General features: G+C 46.0%; 1 protein-coding gene across 1 annotated transcript in view; it reads left to right on the forward strand.

Annotated features, from left to right (window-relative positions):
• MTHFD1L (methylenetetrahydrofolate dehydrogenase (NADP+ dependent) 1 like) overlaps positions 1-18,932 on the forward strand; it is a 183,848-nt gene that overhangs the window by 111,522 nt on the left and 53,394 nt on the right. The window contains exons 22-24 of the mRNA XM_084777825.1: positions 6,096-6,137; positions 7,340-7,440; positions 7,960-8,137. Of these exons, the coding sequence (XP_084633951.1) occupies positions 6,096-6,137; positions 7,340-7,440; positions 7,960-8,137 (321 nt within the window). The remainder of the gene's footprint in view (positions 1-6,095; positions 6,138-7,339; positions 7,441-7,959; positions 8,138-18,932) is intronic.

An 18,932-nucleotide genomic window follows, 5' to 3' on the forward strand; every position in this document is an offset into this window, starting at 1 on the left:
ATGGCTTGGTGGTTAAAGGCACTTCCTGTTCTAAAGGGGATCAGAGTCCAGTTCCCAGCACCTACCTACATCAAGTGGCTCACAACTGCCTATAACTCCAGTTCCAGGGGATCCAACACCGTGTTCTAGATGCCACAGGCACCTGCTCACACAGCGCTCATAAAAACACAGGTTTCACACACGCATGTACATAAATAATAAAAATCTTAAAGCCATATATGGGCTGGAGAATTGATTCCATGAGTACTCGCTTGGCCAGGCATGGTGGCACACGCCTTTAATCCCAGCACTCGAGAGGCAGAGGCAGGCGGATCGCTGTGAGTTCGAGGCCAGCCTGGTCTACAAAGTGAGTTCAGGACAGCCAAGGCTGCGCAGAGAAACCCTGTCTCTTTAAAAAAAAAAAAAAAAAAGTACTCGCTTCTCTTGCAGAGGACCTAGGTTCAATTCCCAGCACCCACATGGTGGCTCACAGTAGTCTGTAACTCCAGATGCAGGGCATATGACGCCCTCTTCTGCTGACCTTCTTGAACACCAGGCACATATGTGGTATACCTACATACATGCAGGCAAAACACTCGTACACATAAAATAATTTTTTTTAAGTTAAAAAAAAAAAAGCCAGGTAATAGTGGTGCATGCCTTTGATCCCAACACTCAGGAGACAGAGGCATGCACATCTGTGTGGGTTCGTGGCCACCCTGGTCTGCAGAGCCAGTTCTAGGACAGCCAAGACTACACAGACACACAGACACACACACACACACACAGACACACACACACACACACACACACACACACGCACACACAGAGAGAGAGAGAGAGACACACACACACACCATATATGGTAGTTCACACCTATAATTTTAGCATCCAGAAGACGGAGACAGGAGGATTGCCCCAGGTTCAAAAACAACTAGGGCTCAAAATAGAAAAAGATACAATGTGATTTAGTGTTTGAGACATCATCTTGCTACATGTTTCCATTTGTCAAGAAAGTCGCCTTTCCCACCGACTCCCAGAGCACTTGGAGATTAGTTCAGTGTGTCAGCTGCTTGTAGTGCCCACTCCTGACTTCTGAAAGGCACTGTAAACTATCTTAAGCCTCCTCTCCGGCACACAGGACAAGCTTCTGTAAGCATGTGGGTGTGGTCAGGAGTGTAGAGCTCTCTTTCCTGGATGAGGACCGCTGGTGTCCTCAGGAGGGCTTCGGTGGATGTTTTCCTTGCTTCTGCGGATGCTTTTCTGGCACGTGGATGCTATTGATGATCAGGTTTCACCTAAGACCTCTTTCCTTCTGTCTCTGCCGATTGTACCTGACTTCACCTTGTGACTCTAGCACAGTACAGTACTGCTCCTGAGGAGCCTTTGTTGGGAAAACACAAATCCGGATTTTTTTTTTTTTTTTAAACAAGGTCTTCCTATTTAGCCCTAGCTGGCCTAGAACTCACTATGTGGACCAGCTGGCCTGGAACTTTCAGAGATCTGCTTGTCCGTCTCCATTTTTCAGGGATTAAATGGGTGTGCCACCTCACCTAGCAATATGTTTTAATATATGTGAAGACTTTTGATACCTAGTTTTAAAATGGACGAAAGGGGTATATATGGTTGGTTTGTTTGTTGTTGTTGTTGTTGTTGTTTGGTTTGGTTTGGTTTGGTTTGGTTTGGTTTTTCACTTCAGAAATTTCCAAATTGGAAAATTTTTATTTGAAGGTTCATTGTCATTTTTTTCACCTGGTAGCATTATAGCATATTGATGTGAAAGACAAACCATCAAACCTAATTTCTTAATCAGAGTACTGTGTTCACAAAACTCCTAATCGAAGGGTGGTCACCCACTAAAAACAAATAACAGATTTGCCATTGGCAAACTACGTTGTGTGATCCTCTTAGCATCTCTTTGTCTTAGGCACTGTTTTTAATCCCGTTTATTGCTGCGGAAGCCAAGATTTGTTGGCTTTAGACACAACAGCCAGTAGCAAGCCTGAAGCCACAAGTGTCCAGCAGACCCCCTACTTTGTCCACCGTGTTCAGCTGAGTGGTGATGGGGGGTTGCCAGTGATCTGAACTCCGAGGACCACTGTAGCCAGACGCTGGAGTACTTCATTTTACCTGAAGTTGCATTCGCTCTCAAGTACACAATTTGTAAAGTACTTGTGATTATGCTCAAAATTCCAGTTGTTGCCATCAGCCCTCCACTTTAGACTCCGCATCCGCATCTCTAGACCAACTTCTACTTTCAAAAAATAAAATCTACGTGGGGCTGAAGGGATGGCTCAGTGCTTAAGAGCACTGGCCGCCCTTCCAGAGGACCAGGGTTCAATTCCCAGCACCCTGTGGCAGCTCACAGCTGTCTGTAACTCCAGTTCCTGGTGATCCTAGACCCTCACACAGACACACATACAGGCAAAACACCAATGCACATAACAAATAAATAAATAAATAATATAAAAATCTAAATTTTATATATGTGAGTCTCCTCCTGACTGCTTGCAGATCAAGATATAGCTAGACACCTCAGCTCCTTCTCCAGCACCATGTCTGCCTGCATGCTGCCATGTTTCCCACCATGATGATAATGGCTAAACCTATGAAACTGTAAACCAGCCCCAATGAAATGTTTTCCTTTTTCTAAAAAAAATTATACATGTGTGTGTGTGTGTATAATTTGAAATACTCTCTTCTTTCTCTGCCACTCCCACATTTAAACTCAAAGGGTTTTGATCCTCTAAGAGATAAGAGTCTGTCAGGTCTGATTTGGTCTTTATAAAATAAAGGAGGAAACCTTGGAGACACAGAGAGAGAGAGAGACCAGTGGTGGTAACATCACACCTCTGTTTAGGAAACCAGTCAGACCTAGGATTTACAGTGCAGAGTTTTTCCAGACCTCCGGACTATAAAAATGCTTGCCGAGACTTCCAGCCCCATCACGCACACTTCTCTCTTACTGTGTGTGCTGTCTTGGCAGGCTGTGTTTTCTTCCCAGTTTTTCCTTTCGATTCCTCCCTCCCTACTCACTACCATGGTTTTATGACGGAGACAATAACCACAAATTTTGGGACCGTAATTAGAAGAGCTGGTCATTTAGCTAGCTTCTCTTTACTGAAACGAATACCCAATAATCAACGAATAAGGAGATATGATTTCTTTTCAATCGCGGCTTTGTAAGTTGCGGTCCTGTGGTCTGCTTTGCGCCTATAACATGGCAGTCAGTACATCAGGCTGGGAGCCCAGGACAAAGCAAAACCAATCACCTCCGATGTTGGGGGGCAAGGGGGGAGGTCCTTTATCTCTCCTGTGAGCTCCCATTAGGCACCTCCTTCTACACCTCCCTCTAGCTCTCCCCAGGAGAACGTACCCCCATAAATGTGTAAGGAGCAATCTATTACATGATTGAGTGATCGTAACCAGGGAGGGCTGCAAAGGCCTGGACTTGGCCTCACGGTGTTTTATAAAGGTCTCCTTCCTTCTCTGATTCTGAATTCCTCCCACCTCAGCAACTGTCCCAGGGCCTGGCATATCCAAATCCAGGAAATGTTTTCAGTAACTGAGTCGCAGGAGAACTTTCATCTTTCCGTCCTACATCCATATTAACCCGCGTTACCCACCTCGGTGTGTTTGCTTCGAGGGGTAATATTTTTTGATCCAGTGTAGTTTCTGCTTCCTTTCAACATCGTCACACAAAGAGCTATGGCTGCCTCGTGTTGTTTACTCAGCTGAGGTTTGCTTTTCTAAGCTATTATTTGTGCAGGGGAAAATCCTGTGACCTTTGAACTTGCCCATTTTAACACAGTTATTTTTCTCGTTGCTGTGACCAAAATACCTGACAAGAAGCAGCTTAAAAGAGGAAGGGCCTGCTGGGGCTTTGAGCCCAACAGGATCGGGGCCAAATACTGATGCTCATCATCTTTGTGCTATGGTCCTTTCTCTTCAGCCGTGGACCCCAGCCCATAGCACGGTGCTACCTCCTTTTGCCATGGGTCTTCCCTCTTCCAGCAAGCCTCTCTGGAGGCACTTTCCCCTCGCCCCCACAGACACACCCAGGGGTGCTCCCCATTAATGCCCCAGGCATTTCCTAAAGCCTTCATGTTGACAGTGACAATTTAACAGTCTCGCCACCGGCATTTTAAATTCATAGCCTGTCTTCCAGAATGCTAACCGTTCTAGGGGCAGTCTAGGAGCTGACATCCCTGGACTCTTGAATCCACAGTCTTTTAGCAGTTAATTCCCTAAATGCACTTCAGTAATCAGGATTCTCCAGAAAGTAGAGGTCGCCGGGTATGCAGGTAGGTGGAGGGTAATAAGGAATCGGGTCACGTGGTTATAAGCCCTGCAAGGCCAGAACCCAGGATCTGTGTGTTCACCTGGAAACTCAGGAAGAGCTGATTGTGCGGGTCCGTTCTGACGGCAGCCTGCTGGAACATTCTCCTCGGCTTAGAAGAGGCCAGCCTGTGTTGTGTTTCAGGTCTGCTGGCCAGTTGAAATCAACCGAATTACGGAGACTAGAGCATCCTGTTTTTCTGGAAGTCCACAGATCTATGTATATAATCTCATCGAAAAACAAAACCATACACACATGATGATGCACCCTTGGCACCCTGTATTCCCACCAAATTAGCACGTGGAATAAACTATATGTTTTGGCATGAGGGGCATTGACTAGATTTCATTGCAAAAAAAATTTTTTTTGTTAATAAGTAACTGTCTCCCCACTGTGTCTTAAGTGGTCCTTTTTTCTTCTTGACTTAGGATGAGATGAATCAATTTCCCCAGATGGGTACGAGTCTCTTGCCGGGATCTCCCTTCAGTTCGGCTGGTAGGCAGCGTACTGTGGAGACCCACATCCCGGCTCCTCCACGTTTGTCTGACCTACCAGTGACGCTTTTCACCGCTCTCTGCACTTCATTGGTGCATTTTGTTTTGCTTGTTGAAGTTTGGGGGATCCAGCCTACAATAAGACCAGCATTATACCACCAAACCATTTTCTCCAAACCCCATGTGTATCTGAGAATTACCGTATAGATTCTGAGGTCCCTTTGGGGTTTCTAGTCAAAGGACGTTAGCCATCTCTTCATTGGCTTAGGTCTGCTTTGAACACATTTCGATGAAAAAATCTTTGCTTATTTCATGAGGATCTTATATATCCTCTTACAGATCTGCTCCTGAGTGCTTTATATTTTTAGATACTACAACAGATTATTTCTGTTCTTATATGTTACTTTATCCCTAGCCTGTCTGAATTCTCTTAATTGTGCTGATTGAACAGTACAGTTCTTTGGGGGAATTCTGCGCTGCCATTCAGTGCCAAAAAATGAGTTCTTTTTCTTCCTTCCAGTCTACAGTCTTTCCCTTGTCACTGGCAAGGTCTTCCTAATTGCAATGCAGAGTTGGATGAGAGTGCCTACTGTAGGCAGCTTCTCAGCCCTCATCTTAAAGGGGCATCACTAAATGTGATGCCTAGGATCCGTTTTCAATGAGGACTCAGGGATTACCTTCTATTTTTAATTGTCCAAATTAGCATAAAAACTGGTGCAGGTTTTTCTTCTGGCTCTTGAGACGACAATTTGGTTTTTCTCTTTAAGAGTGTTGCTCAAATTATCATTACTTGCATGAAATCTTACCTTGCCAGAACAAGCCCGATTTAGGCAGCTATATCTGCTCTATAAATAACTGGATTTTACTAATCAATTTGCTAATGTTATGAGTCACTTTTCCCCCATTTATATGAGTAAGATGCTAGCTACACAAATTTTTACAATTTTGAAGGTTTTTTCCCCTTAACTCTAGGAGGTTTGCATAAAAATTACAGTAATTAGCCGGGCCTGGTGGCTCACGCCTTTAATCCCAGCCCTGGGAGGCAGAGACAGGTGGATGTCTGTGAGTTCAAGGCCAGCCTGGTCTACAAAGCAGATCTAGGACAGCCTCAGCAGTTACATAAAAAAACACTGTCTGAGAAAAAACAAACAAACCAGTAATTGATTTATCCAAAGTTAAGTAGAACTTTCTCATAAAACCATTTGGGCCTACTGTTCTAGGGCACTTTTTTTTTTTTTTCAAGTCATGGGGTGGCTCTTAGTTTTTGTCTCTTTTTATTTCAGGTAACTGCTGGGGTTCCTCTCAAGAAGGAATATACAGAGGAGGTAAGAGGAGCTAATCATTCAACTCTCTCAATGACTAGCTTCCAGTTGATCATCAGGGAATGGACCTTCCACCAGTGACTTCTTAGGAAGGTGCCTCTCTGAACTGAGGAGATGGCTCAGTGGGTAACCTGACGCTTACCTTGCAAGCATAAGGACCCAAGTTCAATCCTTAGCAGCCAGGTGGAAAATGTTTGGTGGCACACACTTGCTTTCTTAACATGAAGGAGGCAGGTATGAGCGGATCCTTGGGGCTTACTAGCCAGCCAGCCTACTTGGTGAGCTTAGGCCAGTGAGAGACTCTGCCTCAAAGAGAAAGGTAGACAGAACTTGAGGAACAGCCAAGGTTGTCCACTGCCCTCCACATGCATGTGCTCATATAACTCGATTTTTAAAGAATGCTTATGGAGCCGGGCGTGGTGGCGCACGCCTTTAATCCCAGCACTTGGGAGGCAGAGGCAGGCTGATTGCTGTGAGTTCCAGGCCAGCCTGGTCTCCAAAGAGAGTCCAGGGCAGCCAAGGCTAACAAGAGAGACCTTGTCTCGGAAAAAAAATAATGCTTATGAAACTGGATGGGATAAAGGAGGTAAAAAGCATCCAGGTAACTCAAAGCTGAAGACAAGACATCTATCCAATCCCAGGAAAGAGTGAAGCTTGTACCTGTGTCTTCCTTTTTTTTTTTTTTTTTTTTAAGTGACTCTTGGAAGGTGCACAGTTATTTTTTTGGCTTATAAGAGTGCAATCACTTCATGTGGATAAACAGGTCAACTGATGGCAGTACCACTTGACTCCTACAGGTGGCACCATGGGCTTAAGCCATAGCTAGACAGGAGTCCTGCCCCACCCCCTCAGTATCCCAGAGACTGTGCCTTTTGCCCCTCTCTGGCTGCAAAGGGTAGGCTGCTTGTGTTCTGATGGTCGGTCCTCCATAGTTGTCTGGCCCAAGACCCAAATGCACGTGCTTGGCATCAGAATAGTTCTGTAACCTAATTGCAACGTAAATCACCTCTCTCTGCAGCCATCTTTCTTAGAAACACAAGGTAGCCTTAGGTCCTTCTCTTAGAAGTTTCTAGGACAATAAAGTAAGAAAAGATAGGCGCAGAAGTTGCCCGTGTGGTAAGGCTGGTCCAGCTCGGTGGCGGGGGGAGTTGGGGGAATCTGATGGTAGGTAAGATGTAATGACACGGAGGCTGACTTCCTTCCAGAACATTCAGCTGGTGGCTGATGGCTGCTGTAACCTACAGAAACAGATTCAGATCGCTCAGCTCTTCGGGGTGCCCGTCGTGGTGGCGCTGAATGTCTTCAAGTGAGTCAAGCTTTCTGCTGTCTGTGCGGCCACACTAGTGACCACGTTTGTGTCCTGGGGCCACTTGGCTTTCTCTGCTTCATCTGAAAGACACGGGATTCTGTTGGTTTGGTTTCGTTTCATTTTCACAAATGTGTTCTCAAGTGTTACTGTGAAAATGAAACTCAGAGAGTAAATTACCATGTGGTTGGGGAAGGGGGCTGTTTTGGTTTTGCTATTCTATCCAGGGCTTCTGTCTGGTAGACTCAATGAATGATCAAAAGGAGACGTTGTGGAATTTTCTAGGTTAAAAAACCCATAACAACCTGAAATATTTGAGTCATGTTAGAGAGGACTCTTTCTATGTGCTTTTCTTCAAGTCTGATTTATTTAAACACAATGTGACCACTTTTGATGTTTAAAATATATTCAGTGTTAGGGAGTGAAGTTCTGTGTAAACCGTTAGTCTTTCTTTCAAAACATCACTAAGTGAACACAGATGCAAAAAAAAAAAAAAACCACAAACATTCTCGTCGCCAGGACTGACACCCGCGCGGAGATCGACTTGGTGTGTGAGCTCGCTAAGCGGGCCGGTGCTTTTGATGCGGTCCCCTGTTATCACTGGTCGGTTGGAGGAAAAGGGTCCGTGGACTTGGCTCGGGCTGTGAGAGAGGCTGCAAATAAAAGAAGCCGCTTCCAGTTCCTGTACGATGTGCAGGTAAGTGGCAACCACCATGACAACAGTGTATCCTATGGACGGCCAGGGCTCCAAGCACTGTTTACATGGGCCATCTCATGCAGCCTTCCTGGAGGCTTTACAGAGAAGGGAACTCATGAGTAAAGCCAATCCGGCAAGGTCCGTGTGCCAAGGGCAGCTCCCACTCCTGCCCCAAACCTGTGCTCTTAAGGCCAAGGCTCTGCTTCCAAGGGAGGGGAGGGTTCTGGGTGCTAAGCTCATGCCTGCAGGGAATGACCTTCCAGTAGCAAGACTTTTAAACTGTTTCACCGCTGCTCAATTATGAAGCATTTTGCTTGTCCATTTCTGCTATGGTTCTTTCCGTTGTGGTTGTGTGTGTGTGTGTGTGTGTGTGTGTGTGTGTGTGTGTGTGTGTGTGTAGTTCTGTCTGCCTACCATGTGGGTTCCGGGAATGGAGCCGAGGGTACGGCTCAGCTGCAGGCACCTTCATCCATGGAGCCACCTCACCAGCCTTCATTGTGGTTTTCTTGCATGCTATCATGCATATTTTTTCCTTGAAGTAAAACCTATTTTACCACTTGTAAGTGTACAATTCAGTGGCACTGAGTACGTTCACGGTGTCGTGCAACCAGTTTCTGGAACTAATCTCATCTTAGAAAGCTGAAACTTTGTATCCACTGAACAGCTCCTCGTGTGCCTTTCCGTGAACCACCATACTACTTTATGTCTAGGAATCTGACTACGTAGATACCTTATAATACATTGGATCTTGCAGTATTGGTCTTTTTCTTTTCTTTTCTTTTCTTTTCTTTTTTCTTTTTTTTTTACTGTGGCTTGTTTCACACAGTGTAATGTCCACAGGTGTCATAGCCCATGTCAGACTTGTCATTTCTTTTCAAACTGGGTGTTGTCTTCACTGCATACATAGACTGCATTTTGCTGACAGGACCACATTGCTTCTACCACTTGACTACTATAAATGCTGCTGTGACCATGTGCATGCAGTGTGTGTGTGTGTGTGTGTGTGTGTGTGTGTGTGTGTGTGTGTGTTTATGTTCAACATGCTTTATAGTTTTTGGACTGTCTAGCCAGCAGTGGGAATCCCGGGTTTCCTAGCTTGGCTTCTCTCTTTTCTTGGTGTTCTGTTTTCTGAAACAGGCTCTCATATACAGCAGGCTAGCCTTGAACTTACTATGTATCTAAAGATGGCCTTCACTTGTTAGTCCCTCCTGCCTCTACCTCCTTGGTGCTTAGATTGCAAGCATGTGTCACTATACCCAGCCTTATAGTTTGTTTTTTTAACAGCTCTTGACATTGCATTGAGCCTGAGTTTCCACCCTCCTCACTGTCCCAGTGTCCACCTCACATTCTGGATTTCACAGCTTCTGCCCTGGTCAATGGATTTGTCCTCAGGCTGTCTACGGCTTCCAGAAGGTCATCCCAGAAGCTGACAGCCACACTCCTCCCATCTCCTTCTTGAACAAATTCCCCAAGCTGGTCTCAGAGATACCACCAGTCTCGCTCCTGCTCACGTGACTCAGTAGTGTGAACAGAAAGCAAACCCAAGCAAGGCTGGGAAGGCTTGGTCACATCTGTCAGCCCAGAGATTCGTAAGCAAGATCACGAGGGGAGGGGCTGTCCACATACCACCTACATGGGTACTTTGCAGCTGTTCATAGAGATGGGGGGAACCCGCCCGCTGTCCTGGAACTAGAAAGAGGCAGGACTGAGACTCTACCTAAGGGAGCAGGTTAGCATCCAGCATTGATCTTCAGCACTGGGAACTGTGTGCAGAAGTGTGTTTGAGGGAGGGGAAGGGACATGCAGCTTGAGGGGACAGTGACTATGTAACTCATCTTAGAGAGGTGACAGAAATGGGATAGGCCACAGAGTCCCTGCTGGAAGAGGGGCATCACCAACATGTAGCATTTGTGGGAGGAAGGGCTCCCAGAATGGAACGTGGTGGTGCCAAATGGATTGATTCGTGGGAAGGCCCCTTGATCGATGAGAGACTAGAATGTTCTGGGTGACAGTCAAGATCAACAGGGGAGGCCTGGTGACGTGGCTCAGCAGGGGAAGATCCAGGCCAACAAACCCGATGACCTGGGTTTAACCCCAGGGACCCAAACAGAGGCATGTCGGGAAGTCAAGGTTGTTCTCCAATATATAGTAAGTTGGAAAGCAATGGTTCTGTGTTGCTCTGGGTTTTTTGAGACAGGGTTTCTCTGTGTAGCCCTGGCTGTTCTGAAACTCGCTCTATAGGTCTACAGACTGGCCTCGAACTCAGAGATCTTCCTGCCTCTGCCTCCCAAGTGCTGGGATTAGAGTTTCAAAAAGTCTGTGACATCCACCAACTCTCAAAGGAACCCTTCTTTTTTGTGTGTTCCACTTGCATTTTAAATATTTTCTTTCCTGAGTACCCATTTTTTTTTTTTGTTTTAAAATGTCATATATTGGCAAATCAGAGTTGCTTTTCTTTGTAAGGTGCATGCATTCTTAATGCACTGTCAACATCGGGCAGAATCACACTAGACCAGCCACACACACTTCCTTCTCTTTGAGACTCAAGAGCTGTGAGCGGAATCATAAAAACCCATTTTGGCGAAGGTGGAGGGGTGATGCTGAAGATGAGCCGGATTCTTGTTTGTTCCATCAGGATTTTATTCTCTCCAGATCCCTCCTCTACACTTGCAGACATTTTGAGGTGTGACCTTCACAGGAAGGCAGACTTAAGTTTGATTTTGTGAGAGGGTCTTTCCTGTCACTTATGTTAGAACTATTCTCTGGGATGCAGGGGGGGGAGGCTGGGTAGAGGGAAACCAGAAATTTAGCATATCCCAGTTAGAGGTGAGGTCCTGTGAGTTCTCTTGTAATTGAGACTTGAGGCATTTGTCACCAGATCCTCAAAATCTATATGCATAAATGTAAATGCATGTATACATGCACATATGCTTACATCTATGTATATAAAGTAGGGTTCAGTAGAGTAGAGGTGTGACTGATTCAAAGTCATTCGTTTTAAATGTCTGCATCTATGGCTTTACATACATTATTGTGCATGTGGGGTCGAATTTGTAGAATTTTTAAAACCTAAAATATAACTTGTTCATCTCTGTATGTCTTACCAATTTCATAGCAATTAGGGAGATGGGGCATGCTCCCATGAGAAAGATTGCAGACCCCTTCTCCTTATTCATGTCCCTGCCCCTACTTTGTCCTCCTATTGTCACCTCTCCCTTGCTCACCTGTGCCTGCATGCCTTTCCCCATTTCCTCTCTCTCTTTCCTAGGTACTAGGCCCTTTGGAGTAATCTATAAAGCTGCCTACACATTTCCCTCCTGGCTGAGTTTCTCATTGGTAAATCTGCCTTTCTCGCCCCTGTGCTGTTATAGTCCTCAATGTCTTACTTGTGTGTGAGCTGCCTTTGCAGAGCTCCGGTCCTCTGTCCTGCCCCGCACCAGTCTCCTCTGCGTGATTCATCCCCAATTCCCATGACACCCAGAACAGATCTTTGCCCACCTCTGGCTCTTCTGGGTTCACCTTTGACCTTCACGCACCTCCACAGTCCATCAGGTGCTTCACGCCTATGTGCTAAACAGCCACAAGAGATCTAGGCGTCACACAAGAACCACTGCGACTTCTGAGGCATCCTCCCCATTGTCCCCTGTGGGTCTGGCCAAGCCCCTGCCAGCTCTGTCTCACTGAGGGAAGAAGTGGCGCTTGATGAGAAAGAAGCAGTGTGTGATTTCACTTAGGTGCCCCAAGAAAAGTGGAACATCATTGTGATGGAAGTTTCTAGAAGTGCATTATTCCCTCTATGAGAGAATCTCCAATGACAAACGAGGAAGGTCACCCCACCAGTGAGACAGCCACCATTTACCCCTGTCCCATTCTCACGGGGCCTTTTACATTTAGACGAGATGAGAACATAGTAGTCTCATTGTAGGTACTAAAAGTGGACCCTAAAGACACCAGATGTAATTAAATCCATCTGGAGGTAACTGTTCCCTTCAGAGTCAGGAGAGACATGTATTTACCCCACTTTCAAGAAGCTGAAGCTTTATTTTAAATGATTTTTTCCAGAAAATTGTTTTCTTTCTTTTAAGCCTCTTCCACACCTCTCCCCGCCCCCCTTCCCTCTCAGTGAGGGGGAGAGAGAGAAAGGGAGAGAGAGAGAGAGTGTGTGTCTGTGTGTTACACATGCACACGTGTGTAGAAGCCAGAGGACAGCCTCAAGTGCAGTTCCTCAGCAGCAGTGCACCTTGTCTCCAGTGGGCAGGGTCTCTCTTTGGTCAAGGAGGCTAGGCTGACTGGCCAGCAAGCCTCAAACATCTACCTAGTTCCACCTTGCCAGTGCTAGGCACCTCCACACCTGTCTTTTTTCTTTTTTTTCTTTTTTTTTAATGTAGGTTCTGAGAGATCAAACTCAGGTCCCCAGGCTTTCAAAGCAAGCACTTCATCAGCTGAGATGTCACTCCAGCCCACTCCTTAGTCTTGAGGGAAACATTTGGTCTTGAACCCAGGGTTGTTTCCCCCCCGGAAGCACATCTCAGCGGACAGGAAATGGCTTTGCTATACAGCTGGGAAAGTCAGACACGTGCAAAGTTCATGGGCTCCTCGCACATGAAAGTGAAATGGAGCAATGCCTTGTGTTTGTTCCCACGGCTCTTATAACACACACATTTCCGAGCTGGGTTGTGAGACGCAAAAGAGAAGATATACCATGAAAATGCATGATCAAGCGGGCATGGTGGTGCACATCTGTAATTCCAGCACTCAGGAAGCTTAGAAGGAAGATCAAAATTTCAGGGCGGGGAGTGGGGGTGGGATGAGGAAGAATTGCAAATAAGTGTGGTAGTGCCTGCAGAATTCTATTTGAGAATAATCAAAAAAAAATCATTCTTGCAAATTCGTTACTTGCAGTATTTCTCAGTGGTGAATGCAGGTTTTCTAACAATGCAACATTTATTCGCTTCCCAGATCCTATTGTTCCGCATCACACATCCCAGTTGCCTTGCGGGGTGGGGGGATTTGGGGGGGAGGGATGAGGTTCCTCGGGGGTTCTGAAGTGAACCCCCTGCTCAGGGTGGATTCTTGGGGTTCAGGCTCCTAGAAAGTTTATGCTCACCCCCTCGGTGGCTCACATGTCTCTGGCACAAAGTATGGTTTGTGTCAGAGATACAGAGCCCTGATCTTCCCTGTAACAATGACAGCTGCTCCGGGACACCAGGTGGTACATGTGCCCTGCAGCCCTTGTACCCATGTTGTCTGGTCAGGGCAAATGAACACGGACAGTTTCCAGTTGTATGTCTGTTTGAATTACCGGAAAGGGCGCCTGCCAAAGTGTGTGGATGTCATTGAAAAATTAATGCTTCATTTAAAATACAGACTATGAGCTGTAGTAATAATCACCGTGCACCTGGAGATTTATATTCGACTTACAAGTTATTAATTGATCCTTCTCTTTAAATATTTCATAGGCATCAAAATACATTATTCCAGTATCACAGAATAAAAATGGTTAACCTACGTGCTTTCAGCTCCATGGCCTTGGAGAAACAAAAGAGTACTATTTTTTATTCAGCATATCAGGACGCATACCAATGACTTTATTTGGTGCCCGGCTGAAGCAGCAACCGCGTGGGCTTACTAAGATATGGTCAGGGGTGGGTAGCGGGACACTATGTAGTCTTTTCATCACTCAAAAGAGATTTTTTTTCCAAGCTGCTGCCTTTAGCAGCTGATCTCCAAGTAAGCAGAAACATCTCTGTTTGTTTATGAGACATTGGTTTTTCAGAGACATTGGTTTTTCATTGTTGTTGTTGGTTTTCTCTCTCTCTCTCTCTCTCTCTCTCTCTCTCTCTCTCTCTGGCATATGCCCACGTGTGTGTGGCTGGGGGAGGGGTATGTGTACCTGAATGCACTTGGAGGTCATGCAAGAGCATCTTACCTCATCATTCTGTACCCCATTCCATTGAGAAAGAGAGTTTCTCACTGACCCTGGAGGTTGACTGGCAAACAGCAAACTCCATCAACCTATGTCTCTCGTGGCACTGGGCCTACAGTGGATGTGGGGATTCGAACTCTGCTCCTGATGCTTGCTCCGCAAGCACACTTGTCCACTGAGACAGCCCTCCAGCCCCACAAAGTCTTTTTACATTGTTATTTCTAGCAGCTTTGTTTTTTAAACATTCCACTTTATTTGGGGTGTGTGTGTGTGTGTGTGTGTGTGTGTGTTCATTAGTTAAAAGGTGATTGTGTCACTTCCACACTTTCCTTCCTCTGACCCTGCCTATGCCCCCCTTACTCCCTCTCAAATTAATGGCCTCTTTTTCGTTGATTATTGTTGAGAATTCATAAATATATAAATTCAGCCAGCTGAGACCGCTTCTGTTGCTTGTGTGTGCATGACGTCACAGCTGACCACTTTGTGCTGGATAATGGACTAAAGGGCTCATCTCTGGGAGAGGCTAATTCTGATCTCAGCAGTCATTGCTGACCTGTAGTCCTCTGCCTGTGGGTGGGACCTTCCCCCTAGATTTCCTCTTCCGCATTTGTATTTCTATTAATATTGTCATTGTTCAGGCAGCATTTCAGGCAGATACAATCTCACAGCAGGATGTCTTGATCTTCTGGCTCCTGTAGTCTTTCTACCCGCTCTTTTGTGATGTTTCCTGAGCCTTCAGTGCAGGAGTTCTGTTATAGGTGTATCCACTGGGGCTGGGTCTCCATGATGTGTGTGAATCTCTGTGTTGTGACCATTTGTTTTCTACAGTGGTCTCCACTTGCTATAAAGAGGAGCATCTCTGTTGGGTGAGAGCTGTACTTCCCTGTGGATAAAAGAATACGTTTTAGAATAGAGTTAGGAAAGCTTGGCATGGTAGCACACACCTGTGATCCCAGCACTCACAGAGGCAGAGGCAGGTGAATCACTGTGAGTTCGAGGCCAGCCTGGTCTATAAAGCAAGTCTAGGACAGCCAAAACTACACAAAGTAACCTTGTCTCAAAAAAAAAAAAAAACCAGAAAAACAAACAAAAGAAGACTAGAGTTAGGAATTTGTTGGTCTGGTAAAGTGGGGCAGTGGGTTCTCCTCTCATTTGACTAGGTTTCTAGTGCCAGGAGTAACTTTCCTCCTTTTGAATGGACCCTAAGTATAATTAGACAGCTATTGGTGACCGCCAATATATGGACACCACCACAAACCCCCCTGACTCGCCTAAAATTTGCTTTGTAGACCAGGTAGCCTTGAATTCACAGAGCTCTGCCTCTGCCTGCTGGGTAAAATACATGCTCCACCATGCCCAGACGTGTGTGTGTGTGTGTGTGTGTGTGTGTGTGTGTGTGTGTGTGTGTGTGTGTATGTGTGTGTATGTGTGTGTGTACATGCAGACAACTAATCATAAAATATATATATATAAAGCCAGTAAACACTTTTCTGGGACTTATCGGCTGGTTTATTCTACTTTTAAAAAAAAAAAAGCTTGTAAATAGTTTAACAGTTTCTTTGGGTATTTCCAGAACCTTTTCAAGAATAACATATTATGTGACTCTTGAGTAGCTTCTCCCAGCCTGAGTCACCATAGCTGTGCCATGAGTATGACCTAGAAAAGTCACCGTGTCCTCCACCTTACACTGATGGCATCATTAGACCAACATCTGCATGCAAGAAGCTATACAAGGGGCTGGGAAAAATGAACCAGAAGTTAAGAGCACTTGCTGCTCTTCCAGAGGACCCAGGGTCAATTTCCAGCACCCACATGGCAGCTCACAGCCATCTTTAACTCCAGTTCCAGGAGATCCAACACCCTCTCCTGGCCTCCATGGACACCGTGACATAGACATACATGCAGGCAAAATACCCATACACACAAAATAAAATAACTTTTTAAAAAGAAGCTGCACAAGCCGGGTGGTGTTGGTGCACACCTTTAATCCCAGCTCTCAGGAGGCAGAGGCAGGTGGATTTCAGTGAGTTCCAAGACAGCCAGGACTGTTACACAGAGAAACCCTGTCTCGGAAAAACAAGCAAACAAAACAACAACAACCACAACAAGCTGCATAACAATAGGACGGTTGGTCATATTGCTTTTCTAAAGCCATACTGCCCAAGACAGCGGCAGCTGTTTAGATTATAATGAACTAAAATAAAATTAATAATTCACCTCCTCGGTCATTTTTTAAATGCACTAGTCACATTCCAAGGGCTTTAACACTTCCATGACATGCATTTCTTCTTGGCTGGAAGGAATAGCTGGAAAGTATTTGTAGGGTGACATTCCATTGAGCAGTTCCATTCTAGAACATTCCAGGTTTCTAACTGTCAGTTTCAGGGGCTTGGGAGGAAACTGGCATGGAGTGTGTTTGGAGAAGTCAAGGTCTAGCATAGTGTTAGCTCAGAAAGGATCACCAGCACTGGTATAGGCACCGGCTTTACGAAGCATTGATTCTCACTCGGTGTGTAGAGTGTTTGGCTGCATGTGTGTCTGGGCGCCACCTGTGCACCTGGTACCTACAGAGGCCAGAAGATGCCATCAGATCCATTGGGACTGGAGTTCACAAGTGGTTGTGAGCTGCCAGGTAGATGGCTGGGAGTCCGCCCCAGGTCCACTGCGAGAGCAGCCAATGCTCTTCGCCACTGAGCCACCTCTCAAGGCCCTGAAGTCTTTCTACTGTTTTTTATACTACTCTGTTGCACAAGTCAGATGCTCACTACTTTAGACCAAGCTCTCTGTCTCCTGCTGTTTGGACCCAGGCTTCTGCCTTGCTCTTCCTGTAGGACACTCATTCCTTCTTTTGCTTGTTGAGATCTTTCTTGTCCTTCCTTCGAGACGCTTTTCAAGTTGTTTTGTTTTTTGTTTTTCTCATTCTGGGGGACCAACCTCAGAGCCTTGTGCATGCTCGGCAAGTGCTCTGCCTCCACCAAACTACACCCTTGAGAGTCCCCTTTAATGTCTGGCCAGCTGTTGCAGATGGCCATGCCTTCCCTGCGGTCTGCTGCCTCCTGGCTTCTTCATGCTTACTCAGAACCTTGATTGCACACTCCCCTGTCACTCTTGTTTATTGTGCCATTGTTTGCACCCCATCAGGGATTCTTGCACAGAAAGTCCCCGAAACTTGCTCATGACGCCTTGACACTGTGGTTAGCACAGGCTTGGGCAAGGCGTACTGTGTATGTGTGTGTGTGTGTGTGTGTGTGTGTGTGTGTGTGTATGCCCCGCTGCTAGACACTAGGCCTACCAGGGGAAGGGAATAAACAGATTCGTCCCTGTGTACACAATCACGGGAATGTGGGTAAATGAATAAACACTCATAACATTATCATTTCATTTGTTTTTTATAAGAGCTATCATTTGCCATGAAGCAGTGTGCGTGAATCTTAGTTCAGATGAAGATCATTACACTGGGCTGGCCCCGAAGTTTATACTTCTCTTCACAACCAAGCAGGGAAAGAATAGAATGTTCATTTGCTGAAGACAATATATTTATTACCCACGGTGAGACTATGTACTCATACGGACCCAGTTTCACACTATCCCTAAAGGATAAGTTAACTGAGATATTTTGTATGTATTTACTTGGAAAACATCGTAGTAGAAGTCTCTCAGAACCTTGGCCTGGGGCTTCCTGCTCAGTGGGTTGGAGTGCCTACTTAGAGCCACGCACTGAGAACCAGGGAGGGGAGGAGAATGCCCCACTGCTCTCTGCTTCCTAATTTTCCACCCACCGTGGGTTCTGTGGGAGTCCCGTTTAGTTACAGCTCACAAAGTCAGCCTGGCACTGGCTTGGTATTCCCAAAACACTTTTAAGTAAACACTAGCAAGGAATAGACTAGTTATTGGCAAAAGATGTACGCACTGCCTTGGGATGATGGAAGGCTGGAGCGGTACCGGAAGTGGCAACATCAAAAGCCCAGCAAAGGTGGAGAGATACACAGGACCGGATGTTCCCTGCTTAAGGGGGCAGGATCCTGATGATTGGCATCCTCCACCAGAAAATGGTCCTTTTGCTTGAAGAAAAGATTCTCTCCGGCTAGAAAGAACTTCTAGCATCCATGAAATCTTTGTCTATCTTGGAGGGATGGCATGTACTATGTTGCCCATGTGGAGAATGGAGAACAGTTTTCAGGAGTCAGTTATCACTTTTCTACCACTTGGGTCCCATGGATCGAATTCCAGTCAGGCACGTCAGCGAGTACCCTTACCTGCTGACCCTTGTATGTCTGCCCTAAGCTGTTGCTGACCAGCAGAGGAGATTGTGGTGGCTTCAGCACAGTGTCGGGAGCGAGCACTTCCTTGCTCAGTGATGTGCTGTGCAGTGAGATCAATGGTTCGTGTACAAAGTTCCTGTCACCCCAGCACTTCATCGTATGAACTTTCCTGTCTCTTCTGGAACTCCTATACCACTAGGAGCTTGTGCTTAGAGGACAAGAAATTTAAGCCATTTGTTCAGCTGCATGTTGAGGGTAACTGTCCACCCCAGAGCTTGGAGTAACCTTTAGGTAAATAGATGGTTTATGTGGTTGCTAATGTTATCGACGCTAGTATTATCAACTTGCCGGGTTGATCTAGAGTCACCTAGCAGACAGACCCCCTGGGTGTGTCCATGAGGAACAAGGGGGTCTAGATTGGGCTGACTGGGGTAAGAGGACCCACTCTAAATGTGGGCGACGTCATTCTGTGGACTGGCATCCCAGATTGAAAAGGAGAAAGCAAGCTGGGTGCTGAAGGCAGGCACCTCATATTCCTGCTGTCTTCCTTTCCTGCAACGAGGGAACGTGTGCCCTCCAACTGCAAGCCAAAATGAAGCCTCCCTCA

This window comes from Acomys minous, assembly GCF_964271855.1.
Source record: "Acomys minous genome assembly, chromosome: 3".
Lineage (NCBI taxonomy): Eukaryota > Metazoa > Chordata > Mammalia > Rodentia > Muridae > Acomys > Acomys minous.